Source organism: Macaca mulatta, chromosome 7 (genome assembly GCF_049350105.2).
Source record: "Macaca mulatta isolate MMU2019108-1 chromosome 7, T2T-MMU8v2.0, whole genome shotgun sequence".
Taxonomy (NCBI): Eukaryota; Metazoa; Chordata; class Mammalia; order Primates; family Cercopithecidae; genus Macaca; species Macaca mulatta.
Window position 1 is genome coordinate 118477351 of NC_133412.1, and position 24128 is coordinate 118501478.

The 24128-nt window shown below is 39.1% G+C and overlaps 1 protein-coding gene across 3 annotated transcripts in view; it reads left to right on the plus strand.

Moving 5' to 3' along the window:
* FANCM (FA complementation group M) overlaps positions 1-24128 on the plus strand; it is a 71490-nt gene that overhangs the window by 4610 nt on the left and 42752 nt on the right. For 2 of the 3 annotated variants that reach the window (XM_015143628.3, XM_015143630.3), the window contains exons 3-8: positions 447-524; positions 13371-13529; positions 16983-17114; positions 19020-19152; positions 19790-19915; positions 20443-20529. In XM_015143628.3, coding sequence (XP_014999114.3) covers positions 447-524; positions 13371-13529; positions 16983-17114; positions 19020-19152; positions 19790-19915; positions 20443-20529 — 715 coding nt within the window. The remainder of the gene's footprint in view (positions 1-446; positions 525-13370; positions 13530-16982; positions 17115-19019; positions 19153-19789; positions 19916-20442; positions 20530-24128) is intronic. The other variant, XM_077940953.1, reaches the window with a different exon arrangement.

Below are 24128 nucleotides of genomic sequence, written 5' to 3' on the forward strand. Positions count from 1 at the left end.
CCATTCTCCCGCCTCAGCCTCCCAAGTAGCTGAGACTACAGGCGCCCGCCACCACGCCCGGCTAGTTTTTTTTGTATTTTTAGTAGAGACGGGGTTTCACCATGTTAGCCAGGATAGTCTCGATCTCCTGACCTCGTGATCCACCCGCCTCGGCCTCCCAAAGTGCTGGGATTACAGGCTTGAGCCACCGCGCCCGGCCTGTATTTGGCTTTGATGTTGCAGTTTTTTCTGTAGAAGAAGCCGTACTGTGTTCTTGATCAGCATAGAGTATAAACCTAAATCATTTGCTCTTCAGATAACGTAACTGGTGGTGGTTCACTCACTAGACCATCAATATATTGATTAAGGAATAATGATAAGGGAACATGTATAATAGGTAGTTTAACAGAACCACTGTTATTTTTGCATTGAACAGATGAAACTAAACAACTTTTTTTTTTCTTAAGGTTGTAAGAGAACTAGTCAAATATACAAATCACTTTAGAATCTTGGCTCTAAGTGCCACACCAGGTAGTGATATAAAGGTAAGTAAAATGTTTTTCCATTTATTACAGTTAAGAAAATAAAGCTTTTGGCCAGGTGCAGTGGGTCACACCTGTAATCCTAGTGCTTTGGGAGGTGGAGGTGGGAGGATCACTTGAGGCCAGGAATTCCAGACCAGCCTGGGCAACATGGTAAGACGTATCTCTACAAAAAATTTTAAAAATAGTGGAGCATGGTGGCACACATCTGTAGTCCCAGCTACTCCAGAGGCTGAGTCAGGAAGATAGCTTGAGTTTAGGAGATCGAGGCTGAAGTTAGCTATGATCACCACTGTGCTGCCGCCTTGGTGACGGAGCAAGACCCGTAATCCCAGCACTTTGGGAGGCCAAGGCGGGCGGATCACAAAGTCAGGAGATGGAGACCATCCTGGTTAACACAGTGAAACCCCGGCTCTACTAAAAATACAAAAAATTAGCTGGGCGTGGTGGCGGGCACCTGTAGTCCCAGCTACTCAGGAGGCTGAGGCAGGAGAATGGCGTGAACCCGGGAGGCGGAGCTTGCAGTGAGCAGAGATTGAGCCACTGTACACCAGCCAGGGGGACAGAGCGAGGCTCCTTCTCAAAAATAAATAAATAAATAAATAAATAAATGAATAATACAAATCCTATGGGGCCAGATCAGTTTTCCATTGTAGTATTTATCTAGTTTGACATGAGAACTACAACATTTCCTGCAACCTGCTTAGCTTTTTTTCAGTAGTTGTAGGACTCCCCTCCTCTCCCCTCTCCCCTCTCCCCTCTCCCCTCTCCCCTCTCCCCTCTCCCCTCTCCCCTCTCCCCTCTCCCCTCTCCCCTCTCCCCTCTCCCCTCTCCCCTCCCATCCACTCCCCTCTGTTCTGCTCCATTCTCCTCCCCGCTCCCCCTTCCCTTCCCCCTCCCCGATCCTTTCCCCTTCCCCTTTCCCTTCACTTTCCCTTAGCTTACCTTCCCCTCCTTTCCTTTCCTTTCCTTTCTTTTTTTTTTTTTTTTTGACGGAGTTTCGCTGTTGTTACCCAGGCTGGAGTGGAATGGCATGACCTTGGCTCACTGCAACCTCCGCCTCCCAGATTCAAGCGATTCTCCTACCTCACCCTCCCAAGTAGCTAGGATTACAGGCGTCCACCACCACCATGCCTGGCTAATTTTTGTATTTTAAGTAGACACAGGATTTCACCATGTTAGCCAGCTGGTGTCCAACTCCATACCTCAGGTGATCCGCCCGCCTCAGCCTCCCAAAGTGCTGGGATTACAGGCGTGAGCCACTATGCCGAGCCCAGGAGTTTTATTAAATTAGTAGTTTTCAGACTTCAGTGTGCATAAGAATCCCTAAAACCTGTTAAAAATGCAGGTATTTTCAAATAGTAAAATGATTTTTAAAAATTGTTACCGTTTTCAGTTTTTTAAAGTTTTATTTTGAAATAACTTTAGATTTCCAGAAAAATTGCAAAAATTGAAGTCTTTTTTTGGTCCTCTCCCATCTTCCCCTAATGTTAACGTATCATATAACGATAATAAAATTATCAAAGCCAGAAAATTAGCATTGGTATACCAGTAACTAATCTGCAGATCTTGTCTGAATTTTGCCAGTTTTCCCACTGATGTACTTTTCTGCTGTGATCTCACATTGTGTTGTCATGGCTTATTAGTCCCTTGTAATCTGTGATGATTCCTCTCTTTTCTTTTCTTTTTTATTTTTTTTTTTTGAGACAAAGTCTCACACCGTTGCCTGAGCTGGAGTGCAATGGCATGATCTCAGCTCACTGCAACCTCCACCTCCCGGGTTCAAGCGATTCTCCTGCCTCAGCCTCCTGGGTAGCTGGGATTACAGTCGCCTGCCACCACGCCTGGCTAATTTTTTGTATTTTTAGTAGAGATGAGGTTTCACTATGTTGGCCAGGCTGGTCTCGAACTCCTGACCTCGAGATCCACCCGCCCGGGCCTCCCAAAGTGCTGTGATTACAGGTGTGAGCCACTGCGCCCGCACGGTTCCTCTTTTTCCTTGTTTTCCATGGCCTTGATGCTTTTGAAGAGTAGGTGCCAGGTCTTTTGTAGAATATCCCTGAATTTGGGTTAGTCTGATGTTTTCTCATGATGTGGTGGCGTTATGCATTTGCTAACAATAATCCAGAAGTGATGCTGTACCTTTCTCAGCATATCCTATCAGGGAATACATGACGATGGTTTGCCTTTTTACTTGTATTGTTAATCTTGACTTAGTTAAGATGATGTCTTCTTGGTTTCTTCATTGTAAAATTACTGTTACTCCCTTTGTAATTAATAACTATCTTGTGGGGGAAATACTTTGAGACTGTGTAAATAATACTGTTTTAGCATCTGATGTTGGTTCTTGGCTTGCAACAATTATTGTTGTGGTATTTGCCTAATCATTCTTTCTCTCTTTTACATTCATTAATTTGAATTCTTCTGCAATAAAGAGCTTTTTTCCTTCTATGGGCCACAGTCCAATACTATTTTGTCAATTTTATTAAGATTGTTCCAGCTTTGGCCATTAGGACCTCCTTCAAGGTCCTGTGTCCTTTAGACATGCACTTTTTTTTTTTTTTTTTTTTTTTAATAGGGTCTCACTGAGTTCTCCAGGCTGGAGGGCAGTGCACAATAATACTCACTACAGCTAAATTTCTCAGGCTCAGGTGACTCTCCCATGTCAGCCTCCTGAGGAGCTGGGACTACAGGTGCATGCCACCACACTCAGCAAATTTTTGTATCTTTTGTAGACACAGAGTCTCCCCATGTTGCCCAAGCTGGTCTAGAACTGCGGGTCTCAAACTCCTGGGCTCAAGTGATCCACCTGTCTCAGCCTCCCAAAGTGCTGGGATTATAAGCATGAGCCACCACACCTTGCCACCCTTTTTTTTATTTTTAATGCTTCTGCAACTTTCTGACATCATAAGATACATTATGCTCCCTTAATATCTTTTTGGCCCAGCCATGGAATCAACCATTTCTCTGGGAAATTCTGGTTTCCTTTATTGAAGAATGGTAAAAATGCAGATTTTGAGACCTGTCCTGTAACATTCTGATTTTAGTCGCTCTGAACGGTCTTCCATATTGAGTAAGGATTTTATTGGATACATTCTGTGACAGCCTTCTTAAAAAAAAATTTTTATTTTTATGGGTACATAGAAGGTATATATATTTATGGTATATATGAGATATTTTGATACAGGCATGCGATACATAATAATCACATCAGAGTAATGGGATATCCATCACCTTAAGCATTTATCCTTTTTGTTACAAACAATCCAGTTATACTCTTTTCGTTATTTTAAAATGTACACTTATTATTGACTATAGTCACCCTATTGTGCTATCAAATATTGGATCTTATTTATTCTATTTTTTTGTACACATTAACATAGGATCCCCCCTCCTACCCACCTCCCCCCCACCCTTCCCAGCCTCTGTAACCATCCTTCTACTCTCTATCTCTATGAGTTCAATTACTTTAATTTTTAGCTCCCACTAAAAAGTCAGAACATGTGAAGTTTGTCTTTTTGTGCCTGGCTTATTTTACTTAACATAATGATCTCCAGTTCATCTATGTTGTTGCAAAATGACAGTATCTCATTTTTTTTTTTTAATGACTGAGTATTACTCCATTGTATGTATGTACCACAGTTTATTTATCCAAACATTCGCATGTTGATGGACACTTAGGTTGCTCCCAAATGTTGGCTATTGTGAATCTTGCTGCAATGAACATGGGAGTGCAAATATCTCTTTGATAAACTGATTTTCTTTCTTTTGGGTATATACCAAGCAGTGGGATTGCTGGATCACATGGTCGCTCTATTTTTAGTTCCCTGAGGAACCTCCAAACTGTTCTCCATAGTGATCATACTAATTTACATTCCCACCAGCAGTGTATGAGGCTTCCCTTTTCTCCACATCCTCACCAGCATTTGTTATTGCATGTCTTCTTGATAAAAGCCATTTTAAATGGGGTGAGGTGATATCTTATTGTAGTTTTGGTTTGCATTTCTCTGACGATCAGTGATATTGAACACATTTTCATATACCTGTGCCATTTGTATGTCTTCTTTTGAAGAAAAGTCTATTCAGATACCTTGCCCATTTTTCAAATTATTAAACTTTTTACTATAGAATTATTTGAGCTCCTTATATATTCTGACTATTTATTTGCTTTTGAGACAGGGTCTCATTCTGTAGCCCAGACTGGAGTGCAGTGGCACAGTCATGGCTCACTGCAGCCTCAACCTCTGGGCTTAATCAATCCTCCTGCCTCAGCCTCCCACGTAGCTGGGACTACAGGCCTGCAACACCATGCCTGGCTAAGTTTTTTTGCTTTTTTCTGTAAAGATCGGGTTTCGCCATGTTACCCAGGCTGTTCTCAAACTCCTGGGCTCAAGGAATCCGCCCACCTCAGCCTCCCAAAGTGCTGGGATTACAAGCATGAGCTATCACACCTGGCCTCCATATACATTTTAGGACTGTTTTTCCTATTTCTGTGAAGAATGTCATTGGGATTTTGATAGAGATAACAAGAGAGAGAAAGAGAGAGAGAGAAAGAGAGAGAGAGAGAGATTACATTGAATCTGTAGATTGCTTTGGGTAGTATGGACATTTTAACAATATTGATTCTTCCAATCCATGAACATAGAATATCTTTCCCTTTTCTTGTGTCCTCTTCAATTTCTTGCATTAGTGTTTCTTAGTTTTCATTGTAGAGCTCTGTCACTTCTTTGGGTAAGTTTATTGTTAGGCATTTTGTTTTATTTGTGGCTATTGTAAATGGAATCACTTTCTTGATTTCTTTTTCAGATTGTTCACTGTTGGCATGTAGAAATGCTATTGATTTTTGTTCGTTGGTTTTGTATCCTGCAACTTTACGGAATTTTCTTACTAGTTTTAATAGTTTTTTTGATGGAGTCTTTAGGTTTTTCCAAATATAAGATCATATCATCTACAAGCAAGGATACTTTGACTTCTTCCTTTTCAGTTTGGTTGCCCTTTATTTCTTTCTCTTGTCTGATTGCACTAGCTAGGACTTCCAGTACTATGTTGCATAACAGTATTGAAACTGGACATGTTTGTCCTGTTGAAGATTGTAGAGAAAAGACTTTCAGTTTTTCCCCATTCGGTACGATACTAGCTATGAGTTTGTCATATATTACTTTTATTATGTTGAGATATGTTCCTCTACCCTCAATTTTTTGAGAGTTTTTATCATGAAGGGATGTTGAATTTTATCAAATATTTTTCAGCATCAATTGAAATGATTATATGCTCTTTGTCCTTCATTTTGTTGGTATGATGTATCACATTGACTGATTTTTGTATGTTGAACTATCCTTGCATCCCTGGGACAAATCCCACTTGGTCATGATGAATTTTTTTTTATCATATTGTGGAATATGGTTTGTTGATGATTTTTGCATCAATATTCATCTGGGATATTGACCTGTAATTTTCTCTTTTTGATGTGTCTTTGTCTAGTTCGGTGTCAGGGTAATACTGTAGCCTTGTATAATGAGTTTGGAAGTATTACCTCTTCATCTGTTTTGTTTGTTCAGATTTTGGATTTCTTCATGGTTCAATCTTGGTAGGTTGTATGTTTCTAGGAGTTTATTCATTTCTTCTAAGTTTTCCAATTTATTGGCATATAGTTGCTCATAGTAGCCACTAATGGTCCTTTGAGTTTCTGTGGTATAGATTATAATGTGTCTTTTTTCATCTCTGATTTTATTTGGGTCTTCTCCCTTTTTTTTTTTTTTAATCGTTAGTCTGGCTAAAGTTTTGTCAATTTTGGTTTTGGTTTTTTTTTTTTTTTCAAAAAACGAACATTTTGTTTCATTGATTTTTTTTTTTTTGTATTGTTTTCTTCATTTCAAATTCATTTATTTCTGCTCTGATTTTTATTATTTATTTTCTTCTACTAATTTTGGGTTTGGTTTGTTCTTGCTTTTCTACTTCTTTAAGATACACTGTTAAGTTATTTATTTGAAGTTTTTCTTTTTTGATATGGGCACTTAATAGCTATAAACTTGTCCCTCAGAACTAGTTTCATTATCTCTTGTAAGTTTTAATATGTTGTGTTTCTATTGTCATCTGGTTTCAAGAAATTTTTTAATTTCCTTCTTAATTTCTTCATTGACCCACTGGTCATTTGGGAGTGTACTGTTTGATTTCCATGTGTTTGTATAGTTTCCAAAATTCCTCTTGTTATTTGATATTATTTCATTGTTTTCAGATGTTTTAAGACTTGTTTTATGATCTAACATATATATGGTTTGTTCTTGAGAATGATCCAAGTGCTGAGGAGAAGAATATATATTCTGCAGCTGTTGAGGAAATATTCTGTAAATATTAGGTCCATTTGGTCTATAGTGTAGATTAAGTCTGATGTTCCTTTGTGGATTTTCTGTCTGGAAGATCTGTCCAATGTTGAAAGTGGGGTGTGAAGTCTGCAGCTATTATTGTATTGAGGTCTATGTCTCTCTTTAGGCTCTAGTATTTGTTTTATGTATCTGGGTACTCCAGTGTTGGGTGCATATATATTTAAAACTGTTACATCCTCTTGCTGAAGTGACCCCTTTATCATTATATAATTATCTCCTTTCTCCTTTCTTATGGTTTTTGTCTTGAAATCTATTTTGTCTGATATAAGTATTGCTACTTCTGCTCTTTTTTGGTTTCTATTGGCATGGAATATTTTTTTCCATCCCTTTATTTTCAGTCTGCTGGTATCTTTATAGGTGAAGTATGTTTCTTATAGGCAACAGATCATTGTGTCTCATTTTTTCATCTGCTCAGCCACTCTAGATCTTTTGATTGGAGAATTTAGTTTGTTTATGTTCAGTGTTTTTATTTATTTATTTAATTTTTTGAGACGGAGTCTCACTCTGTCACCCAGGCTGGAGTGCAGTGGCGCAATCCCGGCTCACTGCAAGCTCCGCCTCCCGGGTTCACACCATTCTCCTGCCTCAGTCTCCCAAGTAGCTGGGACGACAGGCACCTGCCACCATGCCTGGCTAATTTTTTGTATTTTTAGTAGAGACCAGGTTTTACCGTGTTTGCCACGATGGTCTCAATCTCCTGGCCTCATGATCTGCCCGCCTTGGCCTCCCAATCAATGTTTTTATTGATAAGTAAACTCTTACTCCTGCCATTTTGTTGTTTGTTTTCTGGTTGTATTGTGTTTTTTTCTTTCTTCTTTCCTCCTTTCCTTCCTTCCTGTCTCCCTTTTGGTGAAGGTAATTTTCTCTGGTGGTACATTTTAGTGTCTTGCTTTTATTTTTTGTGTATCTGTTGTATGTTTTTAGATTTTAGGTTATCATGAGGTTTGCAAATAATATCTGTAACCCATTATTTTAAATTGCTGACAACACTGATTGCTTATACAAACAAACAAGCAAGGAAAAAGAAAACTAATACAAAGTCTACACCTTAACTTTTTCTCCTTGCTTTTTACCTTTTTGTCAGTATTTTTATCTTACTGTACTGTTTTTGTTTTGAAAAGATATTGTAGTTATTTTTGATCAGTTCATCTTTTTGTCCTTTTACTTAGGACATGAGTAGTTTATACACTGCAGTTACAGTGTTATAATATTCTGTGTTTTTTAAGTATTTACTATTACCAGTGAGTTTTCTACCTTCAGATGATTTCTTATTACTCATTAACGTTCTTTCTTTCAGAACTTAAAGTATTCCCTTTAGCATTTTTTTTTTTTTTGTAAGAAGGGTCTAGTGTTGATGAAACCCCTCAGCTTTTGTTTATCTGCGAAAGTCTTTATTTCCCCTCATATTTGAAGGGTATTTTTGCTGGATATACTATTCTAGGGTAATTTTTTTTTTCTTTCAGTATTTTAAATATATCATGCCATTCTCTCCTGGCCTGGAAGGTTTCTGCTGAAAAGTCTGCTGCCAGATGTATTGGAGCTCCATTGTATGTTGTTTCTTTTCTCTTGCTGCTTTTAGGATCCCTTCTCTATCCTTGACCTTTGTGAGTTTGATTATTAAATGCCTTGAGGTAGATTTATTTGGGTTAAGTCTTCCTGGTGATCTATATCCTTCTAGTACTTAAGTACTGATATCTTTCTCTAGGTTTGGGAAGTTTTATTATCCTACTGAATAAACTTTCTACCCCTATCTGTCTCGCTACCACCTCTTTAAGGCCAATAACTGTGAGATTTGCTTTTTTGAGGCTATTTTCCACATCTTACAGGCATTCTTTATTCTTTTCTCTTTTTTTTTGTCTCTTTTGTGTATTTTCATATAGCCTGTCTTCACGCTCAGTATTTCTTTCTTCTACTTGATGAATTCTGCTTATATTAAGAGACTCTGTTGGATTATTATGTCAATAGCATTTTTCACCTCCAGAATTTGTACTTGATTGTTTTTGATTATTTCCATCTCTTTGCTAAATTTATCTGAGAGAATTCTGAATTCGTTCTCTGTGTTATCTTGAATTTCCTTGAGTTTTCTCAAAACAGCTATTTTGAATTCACTGTCTGAAAGGTCCCATATCTCCTGGTACCTTATTTAATTCATTTGGAGAGATCATATTTTCCTGATGGTCTCGATGCTTTTGGATGTTCACCTGTGTCTGGATAATAAAGAGTTAGGTATTTATTGTCTTCACAGACTGGAGTTGTTTGTACCCATCTTTTTTAGGGGGAAGGATTTCCGGGTATTCAGAGGGACTTGTGTGTTGTGATCTAAGCTGTATTTCCATTAGGGAGCGCGCCAAGTGCAGTTAACACTTTAGTTCTTGCAGACTCAGAGGCACTGTCTGAGTCTCAGAGAGAAACAAATGGAGTTTCTCTCTCTGTGCTAAGCTACCTGGAGCTGGGGGTGTGGTAACACAAGCCACCTTGTGGCCATGACCACTGGGACTGCACTGGGTAAGACTTGAAGCTACCACAGCACTGAGTCTCACTCATGGCCTGCTGTTACCACTACCTGCCTGCTGTCTATGTTTACTTAAGGCTTTACAATCAGAAAGAGTTGAAGCCAGCCAGGCTTCTCTCCTTTCTTTCAGGGTAGCAAGTTCCCCCAGGCCCTGGGCAAGTCCAGAGATGCCATCTGGGAGCCAGGAACTAGAGTAAGAAACCTTAGAAATCTACCTTGTGCTCTATACTACTGCAGCTAAGCTTGCACTCAAAGCACAAGATGAAATCCTTCTCACTCTTTCTTTCCACAGGCAGAGGAGCCTCTCCCCATGGCCACCACTACCATAGGCCCATGGGGTGTACCGCCAGTCTACTGCTGATTTTCACTTAAGGCCCAAGGACTCTTCAGTCAGCTTGTGTTGAATGCTGTCAGGCCTGGGACTCACCCTTCAGAGAAGTGGGTTCCCCTCTGGCCTGGGACAGTTTCAGAAATGCTGTTCAAGAGTCAAGGCCTGGAATCAGGTCCCCAAGAGCCCATTTGTTGCTCTACCCCACTGTGGCCACGCTGGTACCTATGGTATAAGACAAAGTCTCCTTTACTTCTGCTTTTCTCAAGCAGAAGTAGTCTCTCATTATAGCCATCATTGCTAGAGATGTGCTGGGTCTCACCTGAAGCTGGCATGTCTCAGAGTCTCACCTAAGGCCTATGACATATTACCTGGGTATGGCTGATGGTTATTAGGGCCCAAGGACTCTTTAGTCAGCAAGTGATGAATCTTGCTAGGACTGGGTTCTTCCCTTCAAGGTAGTGGGTTTCCTTCCCGCCCGGGGTACGAATAGAAAAGTTGTCAGGGAGCTAGGGTCTGGAACGGAGACCTCACTACTCTGCCCTATCCTGTTGTGGCTCAGCTGATATCCAGGATACAAGACAAAGTCCTCTTTACTCTTCCCTCTTTTTTCCTCAAGCAGAAGGAAGGAGTCATTTTTCATTTCTGTGAGCTGCATAGCCTGGGGTTGAATGAAGGGTGGTGCAAGCACTCCTTTAACTGTCCCAGCTGGTGTCTCACTAGGTCGTGTGCCCCTCATGTTCATCGTCTCCAGAGCACTTGCCGGAAGTTAAGTTCCAACCACTAGGATGGGGAATTCCCTTCTGGCTAGGGCTGGTCTAAATGCTCCCTCTGTGGTAGCACTGAGTTCCACTTCGTTTTGCTTTTCACTGTGACAGAGCAACACTTAGTTCAAGGCACACTCTCACAGAAACTGCACTCTTCCTCCCCCGAGTTCTTGGATTCTTTCTCCACACCACAGGGCCTCTGGGGGATGAGGGAGGGGTGGTGTTGATGATTCAAGATTATGTTTCCTGGCCGGGCACGGTGGTTCACACCTGTAATCCCAGCACTTTGGGAGGCCGAGGCAGGTGGAACACGAAGTCAGGAGATCAAGACCATCCTGGCTAACACGGTGGAACCCCGTCTCTACTAAAAATACCAAAAATTAGCCGGGCGTGTGGCGGGCGCCTGTAGTCCCAGCTACTCAGGAGGCTGAGGCAGGAGAATGGCATGAACCTGGGAGGCGGAGCTTGCAGTGAGCCGAGATCGAGCCACTGCACTCCAGCCTGGGCGACTGAGTGAGACTCTATCTTAAAAAAAAAAAAAAAAAAAAAAGATTGTGTTTCCTATCCTCTTCAGTGCCTCTTTCAGCAATATGAAGTGAATACCAGGTACTGTGATTGCTCAGTTGATTTTTGGTTCTCACGAAGGTGCTTTTTTGTGTAGACAGTTGTCAGATTTGATGTTCTGCGTGGGCAATTATCTGTATTTCCATCTCGCTCCATGCTTCCAGTGATAGCTTTTAACTCTCCCAAGCTGCAAGACTTTTTTCTTCTATCCTCTTTTTGATGAGCTTAGAAATTTGTATCCTATCTCTGGTTTTCTCCCTGACCTCATTTAAACATTCATGTTTTTCAGTCAGTTTAAAAATGCCATTCCTTCAGAAAGATCCGTTCTAACTAAGCTATCTTGTCAGTGTTCCCTATCTTGTTATTTTCTTCTTAACATTTGTGATAATCTGTCATTCTTTTGCATATTGATTATTTGTGGTCCTTCAGCGCCACTAAAATATCAGCTACACGAATGTAGGGATTATGCCAATTTTGGTACTCCTCTGTCATTAACTCAATGCCTGGCATGTGGGAGTTACCCATGTATTTCTTTCATGAATGAACTATTAAAAGCAATAAGCTTAATTTTATAAAATGGTCCCAAATGTACTCTAGATTTTGAATACATAAGGCCCCCAGTGATTATGATTATGGTGTGCTGTATTGGGCACTTTGCCAGGTATTGGGAATGCTAAGATATGATTCTTACCCTAGGCTATTTTGTTTTGTTTTGTTTTCCTGAAATTCAGCCCTCCAGGCTTTCTTTGTTTTTTTTTTTTTGAGACAAAGGACAAGGTCTTGCTCTGTCACCCAGGCTGAAATGCAGTGGCAACTGTAGCTCACTCACTATAGCCTAGAACTCCTGAGTTCAAGTGATACTCCAGCAGGTGCTTGCCACTTCACCAGCAATTGTCATTTTTTGTAGATATGGGGTCTCACTATGTTGCCCAGGCTGGTTTCAAATTCCTGGCTTCAAGCAGTCTTCCCAACTTGGCCTCCCACAGCCCTGTGATTACACCCTTAGGCATGAGCTGCTGCCTGGCCTAAACCCACAAGGCTTTCTATTTTTGTTTGGGTGCCATGGCTCACACCTTTAATCCCAGCACTTTAGGAGGCCAAGGTGGGCGGATCACAGAGGTCAGTTGGAGACCAATTAGGCCAACATAGTGAAACCCCATCTGTACTGAAAATACAAAAATTACCTGGGTGTGGTGACGTATGCCTGTAGTCCCAGCTACTGGAGAGGCTGAGGCAGGAGAATTGCTTGAACCTGGGAGTCAGAGGTTGCAGTAACTCGAGATAGATTGCGCCATTACACTCCAGCCTGGGCGACAGAGGGAGGTTCCATCTCAAAAAAAAAAAAAAAAAGCTGGACACGATGCTTCACACCTGTAATCCCAGCACTTTGGGAGGCCAAGGTGGGTGAATCATGAGGTCAAGAGTTCGAGACCGGCCTGACCAACATGGTGAAACCCCTTCTCTACTAAAAACACAAAAAATTAGCTGGGCATAGTTGCAAGCGCCTGCAATCCCAGCTACTGGGGAGGCTGAGGCAGGAGAATCACTTGAACCCAGGAGGCAGAGGTTGCAGTAAGCCGAGATCATGCCACTGTGCTCCAGTCTGGGTGACAGAGTGAGAGTTCGTCTCAAAAAACAACAACAACAACAACAACAACAACAACAAAACAACTTTTAATTTTTAGATACTCTCAGGATTCTCTTTCTTTGTTTTGTTTTGTTTTGTTTTTTCTTTTTAATTGTTAATCACACTGTCAGTACCATAGTCTTCTGGTACAGTAGTTGTTTACACTAACAGATTATATGTTTTTTCTCCAGTTTCCTAATTTTATAATGAAGTCTATTTATAAGCTTTGGGTACATGAAATTTAGCCCTGGAAATGTATTCACATCATATATGTTGATTTAAATGGAAAATATTCTACTAATTTATCAATAATTGATTTAGTATTGCTAATTTGAAATTTTTGTCTGAGTCTTTATAAAGACTGTATTTGGAAAGTACCAAACTACATTTGAGGAACTTTTTGGACATTTACAGTATTCTTATTTCTCAGATGCTTTGCTTGAAGGTCTGTGTGGGGAAAAATGTTTTGGAAGCACTTTTCACCTGTTGTACTACTTCTGATGTACTTTTCTTATAGGCTTGTCTTCTTTCTTTTTTGGTATTTAATGATATAAATTTCTGGTGCTTCTTTCAAAATTTTACTGCTATTTTATTTCTGTTAGTGACTTAAACTAAAAAATTTTAACATGTAATGTAATTTATAATCATACTTAATTGATTTCGCATAGGCTGTGCAACAAGTTATTACTAACCTGCTAATTGGGCAGATAGAGCTTCGTTCTGAAGATTCTCCAGATATTTTGGCATATTCTTATGAAAGAAAAATTGAAAAGCTTATTGTTCCACTTGGTGAAGAACTTGCAGCCATCCAAAAGACCTATATCCAGGTAAGCCATTTTTATGACATTTAGGATTTCATAAATAAACTGGTAATTTAATTATTTCAGCTAACAGGATTTGGATGTGATAATATACTTTTTTTTTTTTTTTTTTTTTTTTTTTTTTTGAGATGGAGTCTTGCTCTGTCGCCCAGGCTGGAGCGCAGTGACCAGATCTCGGCTCACTGCAAGCTCCGCCTCCCGGGTTCCCACCATTCTCCTGCCTCAGCCTCCCGAGTAGCTGGGACTACAGGCACCCGCCACCTCGCCCGGCTAGTTTTTTGTATTTTTTAGTGGAGACGGGGTTTCACCGTGTTAGCCAGGATGGTCTCGATCTCCTGACCTCGTGATCCACCCGTCTTGGCCTCCCAAAGTGCTGGGATTACAGGCTTGAGCCACCGCGCCCGGCTTAATATACTTATTTTTATATAATTGATATGTTGAAAAAATTCTTTGAAGTTAAAATTTTTGGAATGAGCACCGTGTTTTGTATTTACTAGCAAACTATTATTGAAAGGGAAAATACAAAAGACAGGCCATTTGTAAAGCAAATAATAGCCTTACATGGTTTTGCATTTTTTTAAGTAAACCTTTTAACTGGAATATAGAATATGCGCATACATACACACACACACAAACAGTGAAAGTAGACAAAGCTCAGTGAATTTTCACAAAGTGCACACACCCGTAACACGAACATGTGCTGAGATTCAGCCAGAAGTTTGTTTTCTTTTTGTTTTTTTTTTGTTCGGTTCAGCTCACTCACTGCAGCTTCCACCTGCCCGGTTCAAGCGATTCTCCTCAGCCTCCCAAGTAGCTGGGATTACAGGCGCATGCTACCACATCTGGCTAATTTTTCTATTTTTTAATAGAGACGAGGTTTCGCTTTGTTGGCCAAGTTGGTCTTGAACTCCTGACCTCAAGTGATTCTCCTGCTTCGATCTCCCAAAGTGCTGGGATTACAGGTGTAAGCCACCATGTGCCCGGTCCTCAGAGGTTTCTTTGTAATGAAATATATTTTCACTGTTGTCCTCCCTGATCCTTTATACAGCAGTACTTTGCAACTGGGAATTATTTCACCTACCTGGCAACATTTGGGAATGACTTGACACATTTTTGGTTCTTACAACAACAACAACAACAAAAAGACAGGATAGAAGGGGAAGGCAAGAGGTGAAATGTGGAGTTATTATTGGCATCTAGTATGTGGAGGCCAGGAAGCAGCTAAACATCCTACAATGGATAGGACAGCAACCCTACAACAAAGAATTGTCTGGCCCAAATGTCAATGTTATAGCTGTTGAGGACCTGCTTAGACAATTGTCATTTTCACTGGGAGAAATTTGAGGTAACACATTGTTTTTCTGCAGTTCATACTTAGTGTCATGGTAGAACAACATGTTTTCACATTTTCATTGCCATGGATTAAAGATGGTTACAGGAATAGATAACCAAAAAGTTATCTGTCACTTAATCTATAATAAGTCTTTCTTAAGAGACATTTTGTAGTAATACAGCTTGTTTTTTGTTTTTAAATTATTTGCATTATTAAGATGTGGCACAGTCTTTTTGTAATCGTCTCTTTGATATTAGTGCATTTTTAATTGAAAATCATTCCATTTATAACAACGTAAATATGATAATTCTTATAATCATATACAAATGTAATTTAATTTTGTTGGTATTTTTAGAGTGCCTTATTAGGCAGTATGATCAACAAAGTTGGAAGGGAGGAAAATACTGTATTAAACTAGCCATAGTTTAGAAAATACAAATTAGGCAAAAATTTAAACAATTACATACTGCTATAATAGGTCTTCATCTATCGGTCTCCTTTTGTGCCATTAAGCTCATTTCTGCCTCAGGACCTTTTTGTTTGCTGACTTCTCTCTCCGGAATCCTTTGTCCTTAGAACCTCACATGGTAGACATACCTCATCATTCACATGTAAACTCAAATGTTCGCTCCTCAAAGAGAGAGTCTTTGTTCACCTTATTTAATAATGATCCCTTTCCTCTCAAAGACTCTACAGCATTATTGTGTTTTAGATTCTTAAATGCATTTGTTATAATCCAAATGATCTGCTTTCTTTGTTCGCTTCTTTATTCTTTGGTTCTCTCCTTTGGAATGGAAATTATATGGGAGCAGTGACTTTATTTGTCTTAGCCACACTGTCCCCAGTGTTTTAATTTAATTTAACTTAATTTAGGAGAGCTAAGTAATTAAACATGAGGCCAAAGTACGTAAGAAAGTGGCAGTCTTTTATTGCAAATATGCACACACTCTCGGTGGAGGTTCTCTGGTCCTCAGGTGTGGGGGGCCAGGGAAGTCGCTCCGGTCCTTTTGGGTGATGTTCTCCGGTCCACAAATACCGGGGCGGAAGAAGTCACACCGGCGCTTACCGGCAGCGGACTTTCATGCCTGGGAGCTGGACGGGGGAGGAGTTTGGGGCGTGTGTGTAGGAGTGGCTTCTTGAATTTCGGTGTCCCCGGCTTGACGTCACTCTGCACATGCTCAGTTGATTTGGTTCTTTTCCTGGGCGCGGGAAAATCTGTGATGAAAAACCCGGAAACAACAGGGACTGCTCCATCTTGTTCACCTTCCTCCATCTTGTCCTTTCCCCCTCACCCAAACACCCAGCATTTAGAGCACTGCTTGTTACATAGTAGGTGCTTAATAAATATTTGTTGAAAAAAATGAGTCAGTGAGTAAAATTAAATATACTCAAAACATTTCAATTTATTCAGTACTTTACAAACTACAAGTATCTGCTGAGGACCTAAGTGCCAAACTGGTCTAGGTACTGAGGTTGTAACAGTGAAGAAATCAAAGGTCTTCTTTCATGGTACTTACACTTAGATTACAGTGTGTGTAGGTTGAGGGAGAGAGGAGTTAAGAAATAAACAGATTAGGGCCGGGCGCGGTGGCTCAAGCCTGTAATCCCAGCACTTTGGGAGGCCGAGACGGGCGGATCACGAGGTCAGGAGATCGAGACCATCCTGGCTAACACGGTGAAACCTCGTCTCTACTAAAAATACAAAAAATTAGCTGGGCAAGGTGGCGGGCGCCTGTAGTCCCAGCTACTCGGGAGACTGAGGCAGGAGAATGCCGTGAACCCAGGAGGCGGAGCTTGCAGTGAGCCGAGATGGCGCCACTGCACTCCAGCCTAGGCGACAGAGCGAGACTCCGTCTCAAAAAAAAAAAAAAGAAATAAACAGATTAACAAATGTGTTCTTAAATTATAGTTGTATATAATAATTGCTTATGTTGATTTTTATATGGATATTATTTGGGGATAGATGTGAAGTGGTTTTACATGTTATCATTGCTGAGTTTACTTAAACATTCATTGTAAGGCAAACCTTATTAAATATATAATTCCTGTTTTAATATGTGAGAAAATGATTGTACTTGAAAAAGGACTTAGAGCAAGCTTAAACTAGATTGCTTTTAAATTTGCAGATTTTGGAATCATTTGCTCATTCTTTGATTCAGAGGAATGTTTTGATGAGAAGGGATATCCCAAATCTAACAAAATACCAGATAATTCTGGCAAGAGATCAATTTAGGAAAAACCCATCTCCGAATATTGTGGTAGGTATTTTTAAATAAATTTTGATGACAGAGTAAATTTTCACCTAAAGCCAGGATAAAACATAGGTACTGATTTTTTGGGTACCTATTAGCTCATCAAAAAATGAGGCTGAACACAGTGGCTGATGCCTGTAATCCCAACTCTTTGGGAGGCAAAGGTGGGAGGATCACTTGAGCCCCAGAGTTCAAGACCAGCCTGGGCAACATAGTGAGATCCTGTCTCTACAAATGTAAAAAAAAAAAATAGCCAAGTGTGGTGGTATGTACCTACTCAGGAGCCTGAGGCAGGGTAGGATTGCTTGAGGCTGGGTGGTCGAGTTTGCAGTGAGCTGTGATTTTAGCATTGCATTCTAGCCTAGGTGACAGAGTTAGACCTGTCTCAAAAAAAAAAAAAAAAAAAAAATCAGAAATGTTTATATAGTTTATAAAAGCATGAAAAAAACCTGGCAAGAATACAATGTAATGATTTGTATTAAGATAAATTTTACCTTTTAACTTTTTCTTTCTTACTTTTTTTTTTTTTGAGACAGAATCTCGCTCTATTGCCCAAGCTGGAGTGCAGTGGCGTGACCTTGGCTCACTGTAACCTCTGCCTCTCAGGTTCAAGTGACTCTCATGCCTCAGCCTCCCTAGTAGCTGGGACTACAAGCACGCATCACCATGCCTGACTAATTTTTGTATTTTTAGTAGAGAGAGGGTTTCACCATGTTGGCCAGGCCAGTCTCAACCTCCTGACATCAGGTGATCTGCCTGTCTTGGCCTCCCCGAGTGTAATCCCAAAGATTACAGATGTGAGCCACAGTGCCCAACCTTTCTTTTTAACTTTTAATGAAGAATTTGTCTTTAAGTCCATTTATTTTGTAAAGTCGCAAGGCCATGAGAGGGTAGATTGTAACGGAATTTTAGACACAGAACATTTATTCTTATTCTCAATACCAGAGTTTAAAGGAAGCATCACAGCAAGCTTCTTGTTTCTAACCTTCATTGGAAAAAAATAAATGGATAGGAAAATGTCTGTCAAACTAGGTCCAAAGGTTAAATGCTACTAAAAATGTTAGAAAACAGTAGTCTTCATCTCAAAGAAAAATAATTAGAATATGTTCTCCATGCTTTCCTTAAAAACTATCTTATGAGATAGATACACATACCATGTACTTCCATAAAGGAATGTGTCCTTCATTTTTCCATGAGAGTAGTGGTTGAAAGCACAAGGCCTCTTAGCCAAAATTCCTGGGTCTAAATAGTGGTTCTGCTACTTACAGCTTGTATGAGCTTCCTCATCTGTAAAATGAGCATAACAATAGTAGCTACCTGCTAAATACTAAGATTAAGTGAATTGTGCAAGTAATGTGCTTAGAATAGTTTCTGGGGCTCAGTATCAGATATTTTCATAGCACTTAAACTTGGTATTAAATGTTGGCATTAAAACAGTCTGATTAAATATTTGTATTTTTGCCAGTAACATTCATGAGGATAGGCCATATCTAACTTATTTCCCATTTCCATTGTATCTAGCTCAGTGTTTGACATGTAGTAGATGCTTACTATATAGTTTTGAAAGAACAAATATATCTATATACTGTCAATTAATTTACCTGTAAAGAAAAACAGTATAATTTTTTTCTCCTTTACTTATTTTTAAAATGTAAGTTTCTTGTTTAATTAAAGAAAAAAAAACAAAGGGGCAGATTTTACATAAAAAATACATTGGTACCTTTCCATAGCAACATCCTGTAAGATGACATTTAATAACCAGTCAGTTATAGCAGTATAGAAGGGAATGATTATTATGATCATTTGGATTATATTATAAATGTTACACTGACTATGGCCTGACAACTTGGGCATGGAGCGTGTATGTTCATTTATTTCTCTGGTTAAATTTGACATATGCTGTTTTTCTAGGGAATACAACAAGGCGTAATCGAGGGAGAGTTTGCTATTTGTATTAGTTTATATCATGGTTATGAATTATTGCAGCAAATGGGAATGAGATCATTATATTTCTTCCTTTGTGGAATTATGGATGGAACTAAAGGTAAATTATATCAAATTATTTAAAGAAATAATGACATGTATTATTTTGGCTAAAGACATTGAAGGGCTGGGCACAGTGGCTCATGCCTGTAATCCCAGCACTTTGGGAAACCGAGATGGATGGATCACTTGAGGTCAGGAGTTCAAGACCAGCCTGGCCAACATGGTGAAACCCTGTCTCTAATAAAAATACAAAAATTAGCCAGGTGTGGTGTTGCACACCTGTAATCCCAGCTACTCAGGAGGCTGAGGCGGGAGAATCGCTTGAACCCGAGAGGCGGAGGTTGCCTTGAGTCAAGATTACGCTGCTGCACTTCAGCCTGGGCAACAGAGCGAGACTGTCTCAAAAAAAACAAAACAAAAAGACAGAGTTTGGATTACTTAAAAATGATTTATTTTAAAAAGCACTGGAATAATTAACAAATGGCCATGTTTCTTTATTTTTAATAAATTCCTGGAGAAAAGGAAACCATTCATTAATACATATATGAATGTAGAACTGCAAAAAGTTGCTGGTTTTCATGTTTACACTTGAAAAACTTACATTCATTGCTAAAGTTTAATTTCTTTTTAATAAATAATACATTTTATCAGTTTTATTATTATTTATTTGGAAAACCTTTTCTTAATTTCTGAAGGGATGACACGGTCAAAAAATGAACTTGGCCGAAATGAAGACTTCATGAAGCTCTATAATCATCTAGAGTGTATGTTTGCACATACACGTAGTACTTCAGCAGATAGTGTTTCTGCTATCCAACAAGGTCTGGTTTTTCTTTTAAAATTATGTATTGCATTGTGTTTCTTAATCAAAGTTAATTTTGAAATTTTGCTCCTTTGATGCAAATGTCTACAATTATTTATATTTTGTAGCAACAGATCTGTTAAATGTGTAACTATTTCATTTTTAAAGTTAAGATTAATATATACAAGTTTAAAGTTTATATGCTTTAAACAATGTTTAAACTATAAACATATAACAGATGTTAGTAGTTGTTAGTGGTAGTGAAAATTCTCAGAACTATCAAAACCTGATTTATAGTTTAAAATATATTTTTGCTTTGCTTCTGGTTCTTGTTTAGGTTCTCTCAGAATGAAATTTTTATGAAAGTTCAAAGTTCATTTTACAGTAAGACTTATGTGCTACCTAGATGTTACCTCTGGTTTAAATTTAAAAAATTTTTTTAAAAAAGTCCAACATATGCATTGGAAAAGATAACTTTAATATACACTAGTGTAATTGAATATGGAAAAAAAATTTTTTTTAATTGATATTTTTGTTTTTTTCCAGGAGATAAAAATAAAAAATTTGTTTATAGTCATCCAAAGTTAAAGAAATTAGAAGAAGTTGTAATTGAACACTTCAAGTCGTGGAATGGTAGGTCATGTTTAGTAGCTTTAAGGCAAGGTAAAGTTATTGCAAGAGGTAGAACTTTACTTATGGCCGGGTGTGGTTGTTCATGCCTATAATCCCAGCACTTTGGGAGGCTGAAGATCACGGGAGGTCAGGAGTTCAAGAGCAGCCTGACCAACATGGTGAAATCCCATCTCTACTAAAAATGCAAAACTTAGCCGAGCATAGTGGCGCATGCCTGTAATCCCAGCTACTTGGGAGGCTGAGGTAGGAGAATCGCTTGAACCTGGGAGGTGAAGGTTGCGGTGAGCCGAGATTGTGCCATTGCACTCCAGCCTGGGCTACAAGAGCAAAACTCAAAATAAATAATCTCGAAAATAAAACAAAAAACTTCAACTTATTAGTTTATTCTAACATTTCTTATGGAGAAGATGGGCTTTTAATTACTCTGGATAATGAATACTAAAAAGCTCTGAGAAATTTTGGAAGGGTTAGGGCAAGGGTGGTGGTGGGAATGTTAAGAATAAGGTACTATATAAGTTAGCTTGGGATAATATAAAGAAAGTGGACAGTAAAACAATATATAGTAAAGTAGAAGATTAAAGTAAAGTTGGTTAGGAGAGAGAGAGTTATAGAGGAGTGCTGTTTTATATAGGATGGTTATGGAAGGCTTCTTTGTAGAGGGATATTTAAAGTGATAATGGAGATAAGGGAGGAAGCCTTGTGAGTTTTGGAGGTTGGGGGAGAGAGAATTCTAAGCAGTAAAAATAGCAGATTCAAAGGCCCTGAGGTGGCAGTAGGGTGCTTGGTATGATTAAACAGACCAATGTGGTTAGATTAGTGTGACTGAGGCTACAAGCGATATAGATGAGAGGTATCCAGATAATATCAGACTTTAGTTTTTAATTTCCGAGTATTTGTGCTTTGCAAAACCAAAGAGAGGTATTTGTAGCAGTGGAATGAGATGACATTTTAAGGATCACTCTGGTAGTTTTGTGGAGCATAGACATTGATAACTTAGAAAACTATTATGATAGTCTTGGATGATGACACATAATAATGGTGTGCGTCAAGGCAATAGTGGTCAAGGTGCTGGGAAATAGATTCTAGAGGTATGTTCAAATTGGAACCAACTTATTTATTGTATTTGCTGGTGGATTAGACATATGGTATAAGAAAAAAGGGAATTGGCTGGGTGCAGTGGCTCACGCCTGTAATCCCAGCACTGTAAGAGACTGAGGTGGCCAGATCACGAGGTCGAGATCAAGACCATCCTGGCCAACATGGTGAAAGCCCGTCTCTACTAAAAATACAAAAATTAGCTGAGTGTGGTGGTGCATGCCTGCAGTCTCAGCTACTTGGGAGGCTAAGGCAGGAGAATCTCTTGAACCTGGGAGACGGAGGTTGCAGTGAGCCAAGATCGTGCCACTGCACACTAGCCTGGCAAGAGTGAGACTCCATCTCAAAAAAAAAAAAAAAAAAAAGGAAAAAAGGAATCTGGCTGGGTATATACAATTATGTGTACATGTTTGCAAATGATTACACGAGTAAAGTGAAAAATGTAGAGATAAGTATGTGAGGTAATATGTATGTTAATTAGCTTAATTTAGCCATTCCACAATGTATATAGACATCTCAAAACATATTGTACAACTTAAATATGTACAACTTTTATTTTTCAATTAAAAAAAAAAGAATAACAAAAGAAAGAGCAAACACGTTAAGATGTTTTTGAGACACCTAAAATTAGATAAGCAAATGTAGATCTCAGAAGAATGGTTAGTGCTGTTTTTACATACTTACATATATGTGAATACATTTTGGAGTTATCAGCATACAGGTAATATTTAAAGTTTCAGGAATAGATGTGATTGTCAGGACAACAGTTTGGAGACAGACAGAAGAGGATCCAGAATGGAGTCCTGAAGAATATCAACAAAGTTTGGATGAAAAAAAGCCACTAAGGACCTTGGGGATGAAACTAGACAAGTAAAGTGTAAGAGAAGCTGAAGAAAGAGACTATTTCAGAAGGAAAGAGTACAGTGTGTTAAACTAAAAAGTGTCCATTGAACTTGGCAGTATGGAAGTTATTGATGATTTTGCTGGAAGGAGCTTTAGTGGAATGAGGGTAAAAAGGCAGGCTGTGACAGGTTGAAGGAGATGTAGGTTTTGTGATGAAAGCAGCAATTCATTCAGGAGCTGGTCACATACAGAGGCTTGATGCTTGATGCAATGATTAAAAGAAGTTTGTTTAGAATAAATTTACTTGGAACAGCTGCTTCTTCAAGTCCTACGTTTTGCTTTTGTATTGTAAATTAACTTTATATTTAATAAGTCATTTATTCCTTAGAGGAGTTGTGAAGATTGAATGAGTTAACATACATAAAATGCTTAGTGCAGTCCTTGGAACACATATGATGATTAAGATAATAAAAATCATTAGAGGCTGGATGTGGTGGCTCATGCCTGTAATCCCAGCACTTTGGGAGGCTGAGGTGGGCAGATCTCCTGAGCCCAGGAGTTCGAGACCAGCCTGGGCAACATGGCAAAACCCGGTCTCTACAAAAATATTTTAAATGTAACTGGGCATGGTGGCATGTGCCTGTAGTCCCAACTACTCAGAGTGTGAGGTGGGAGGATCACCTGAGCCCAAGAGGTCGAAGCTGTAGTGAGCCGTGATGGTGCCACTGCATTCCAGCCTAGGTGACCAAACATGACCCTGTCTCAAAAATAAAAACAAACAACCAAAAACCCCACACAATATGCAATAATTAACCAATTACTATAAGTGCAAAACTATATACTTGACTTTTACTGTTTCATGTATACATCAATCCATATTAGATATGAAGAAACTAAAGCTTAAAGAGCTTAAATAACTACCATGATCACCAATCACCCAGAGAATTAAGTGCCCAGCCACAAAGATCATGTTCTTATTAGTGCATTCTACTGTCCGCCACCCCCCTACCCCACCTGCCCCTCAGTACAGACATATTGGGAGCAGCTTTGGAATTCACTGTAGGGTATATTTTGCAGTTTTCTTTGGAGAATTTGAAAGTATAGTAGATTTGAGGACAGAATGCATGGCGTGGATTAAGACATTGCCTTTAGTGAACAGAAAGGAAAGAGAAGACTTATGAAATTAGGGGGAGCTACATAATTCTGTGCTTCTGGCTATCTTAGAAGGTAAAGGGAAATGATAGCCATTATGCCTGAATTGAAGGACTAGTCAAAAGTGATTCAGGTAATTCATATTTGATTTGTTTAGGATTTTATTTTATGACAGCCAATGATAAATAACAAGCTACGATTATTAAAATTAATAGAGAATATAGTTTAAAAAAAGTAAAATTTCAAGATGTTTGAAATTATTTATTTATTTGTTTGTTTATTAGAGACTAGGTCTTGCTATGTTATGTTGCCCAGGCTGGTCTTGAACTCCTGGGCTCAAGTGATTCCCCCATCTCAGCCTCCCAAGTAGCTGGGACTACAGGTGTGTGCCACCACATCCAGCTAAATTATTTTTTTGAAAGAACTATCATTTGTTAGCATAATACTTTCAGGTTTGTCTTTTGAACTAGTTCTTGTCTAAATGCTTTGTAAAAAGTTGTAATTAAAGT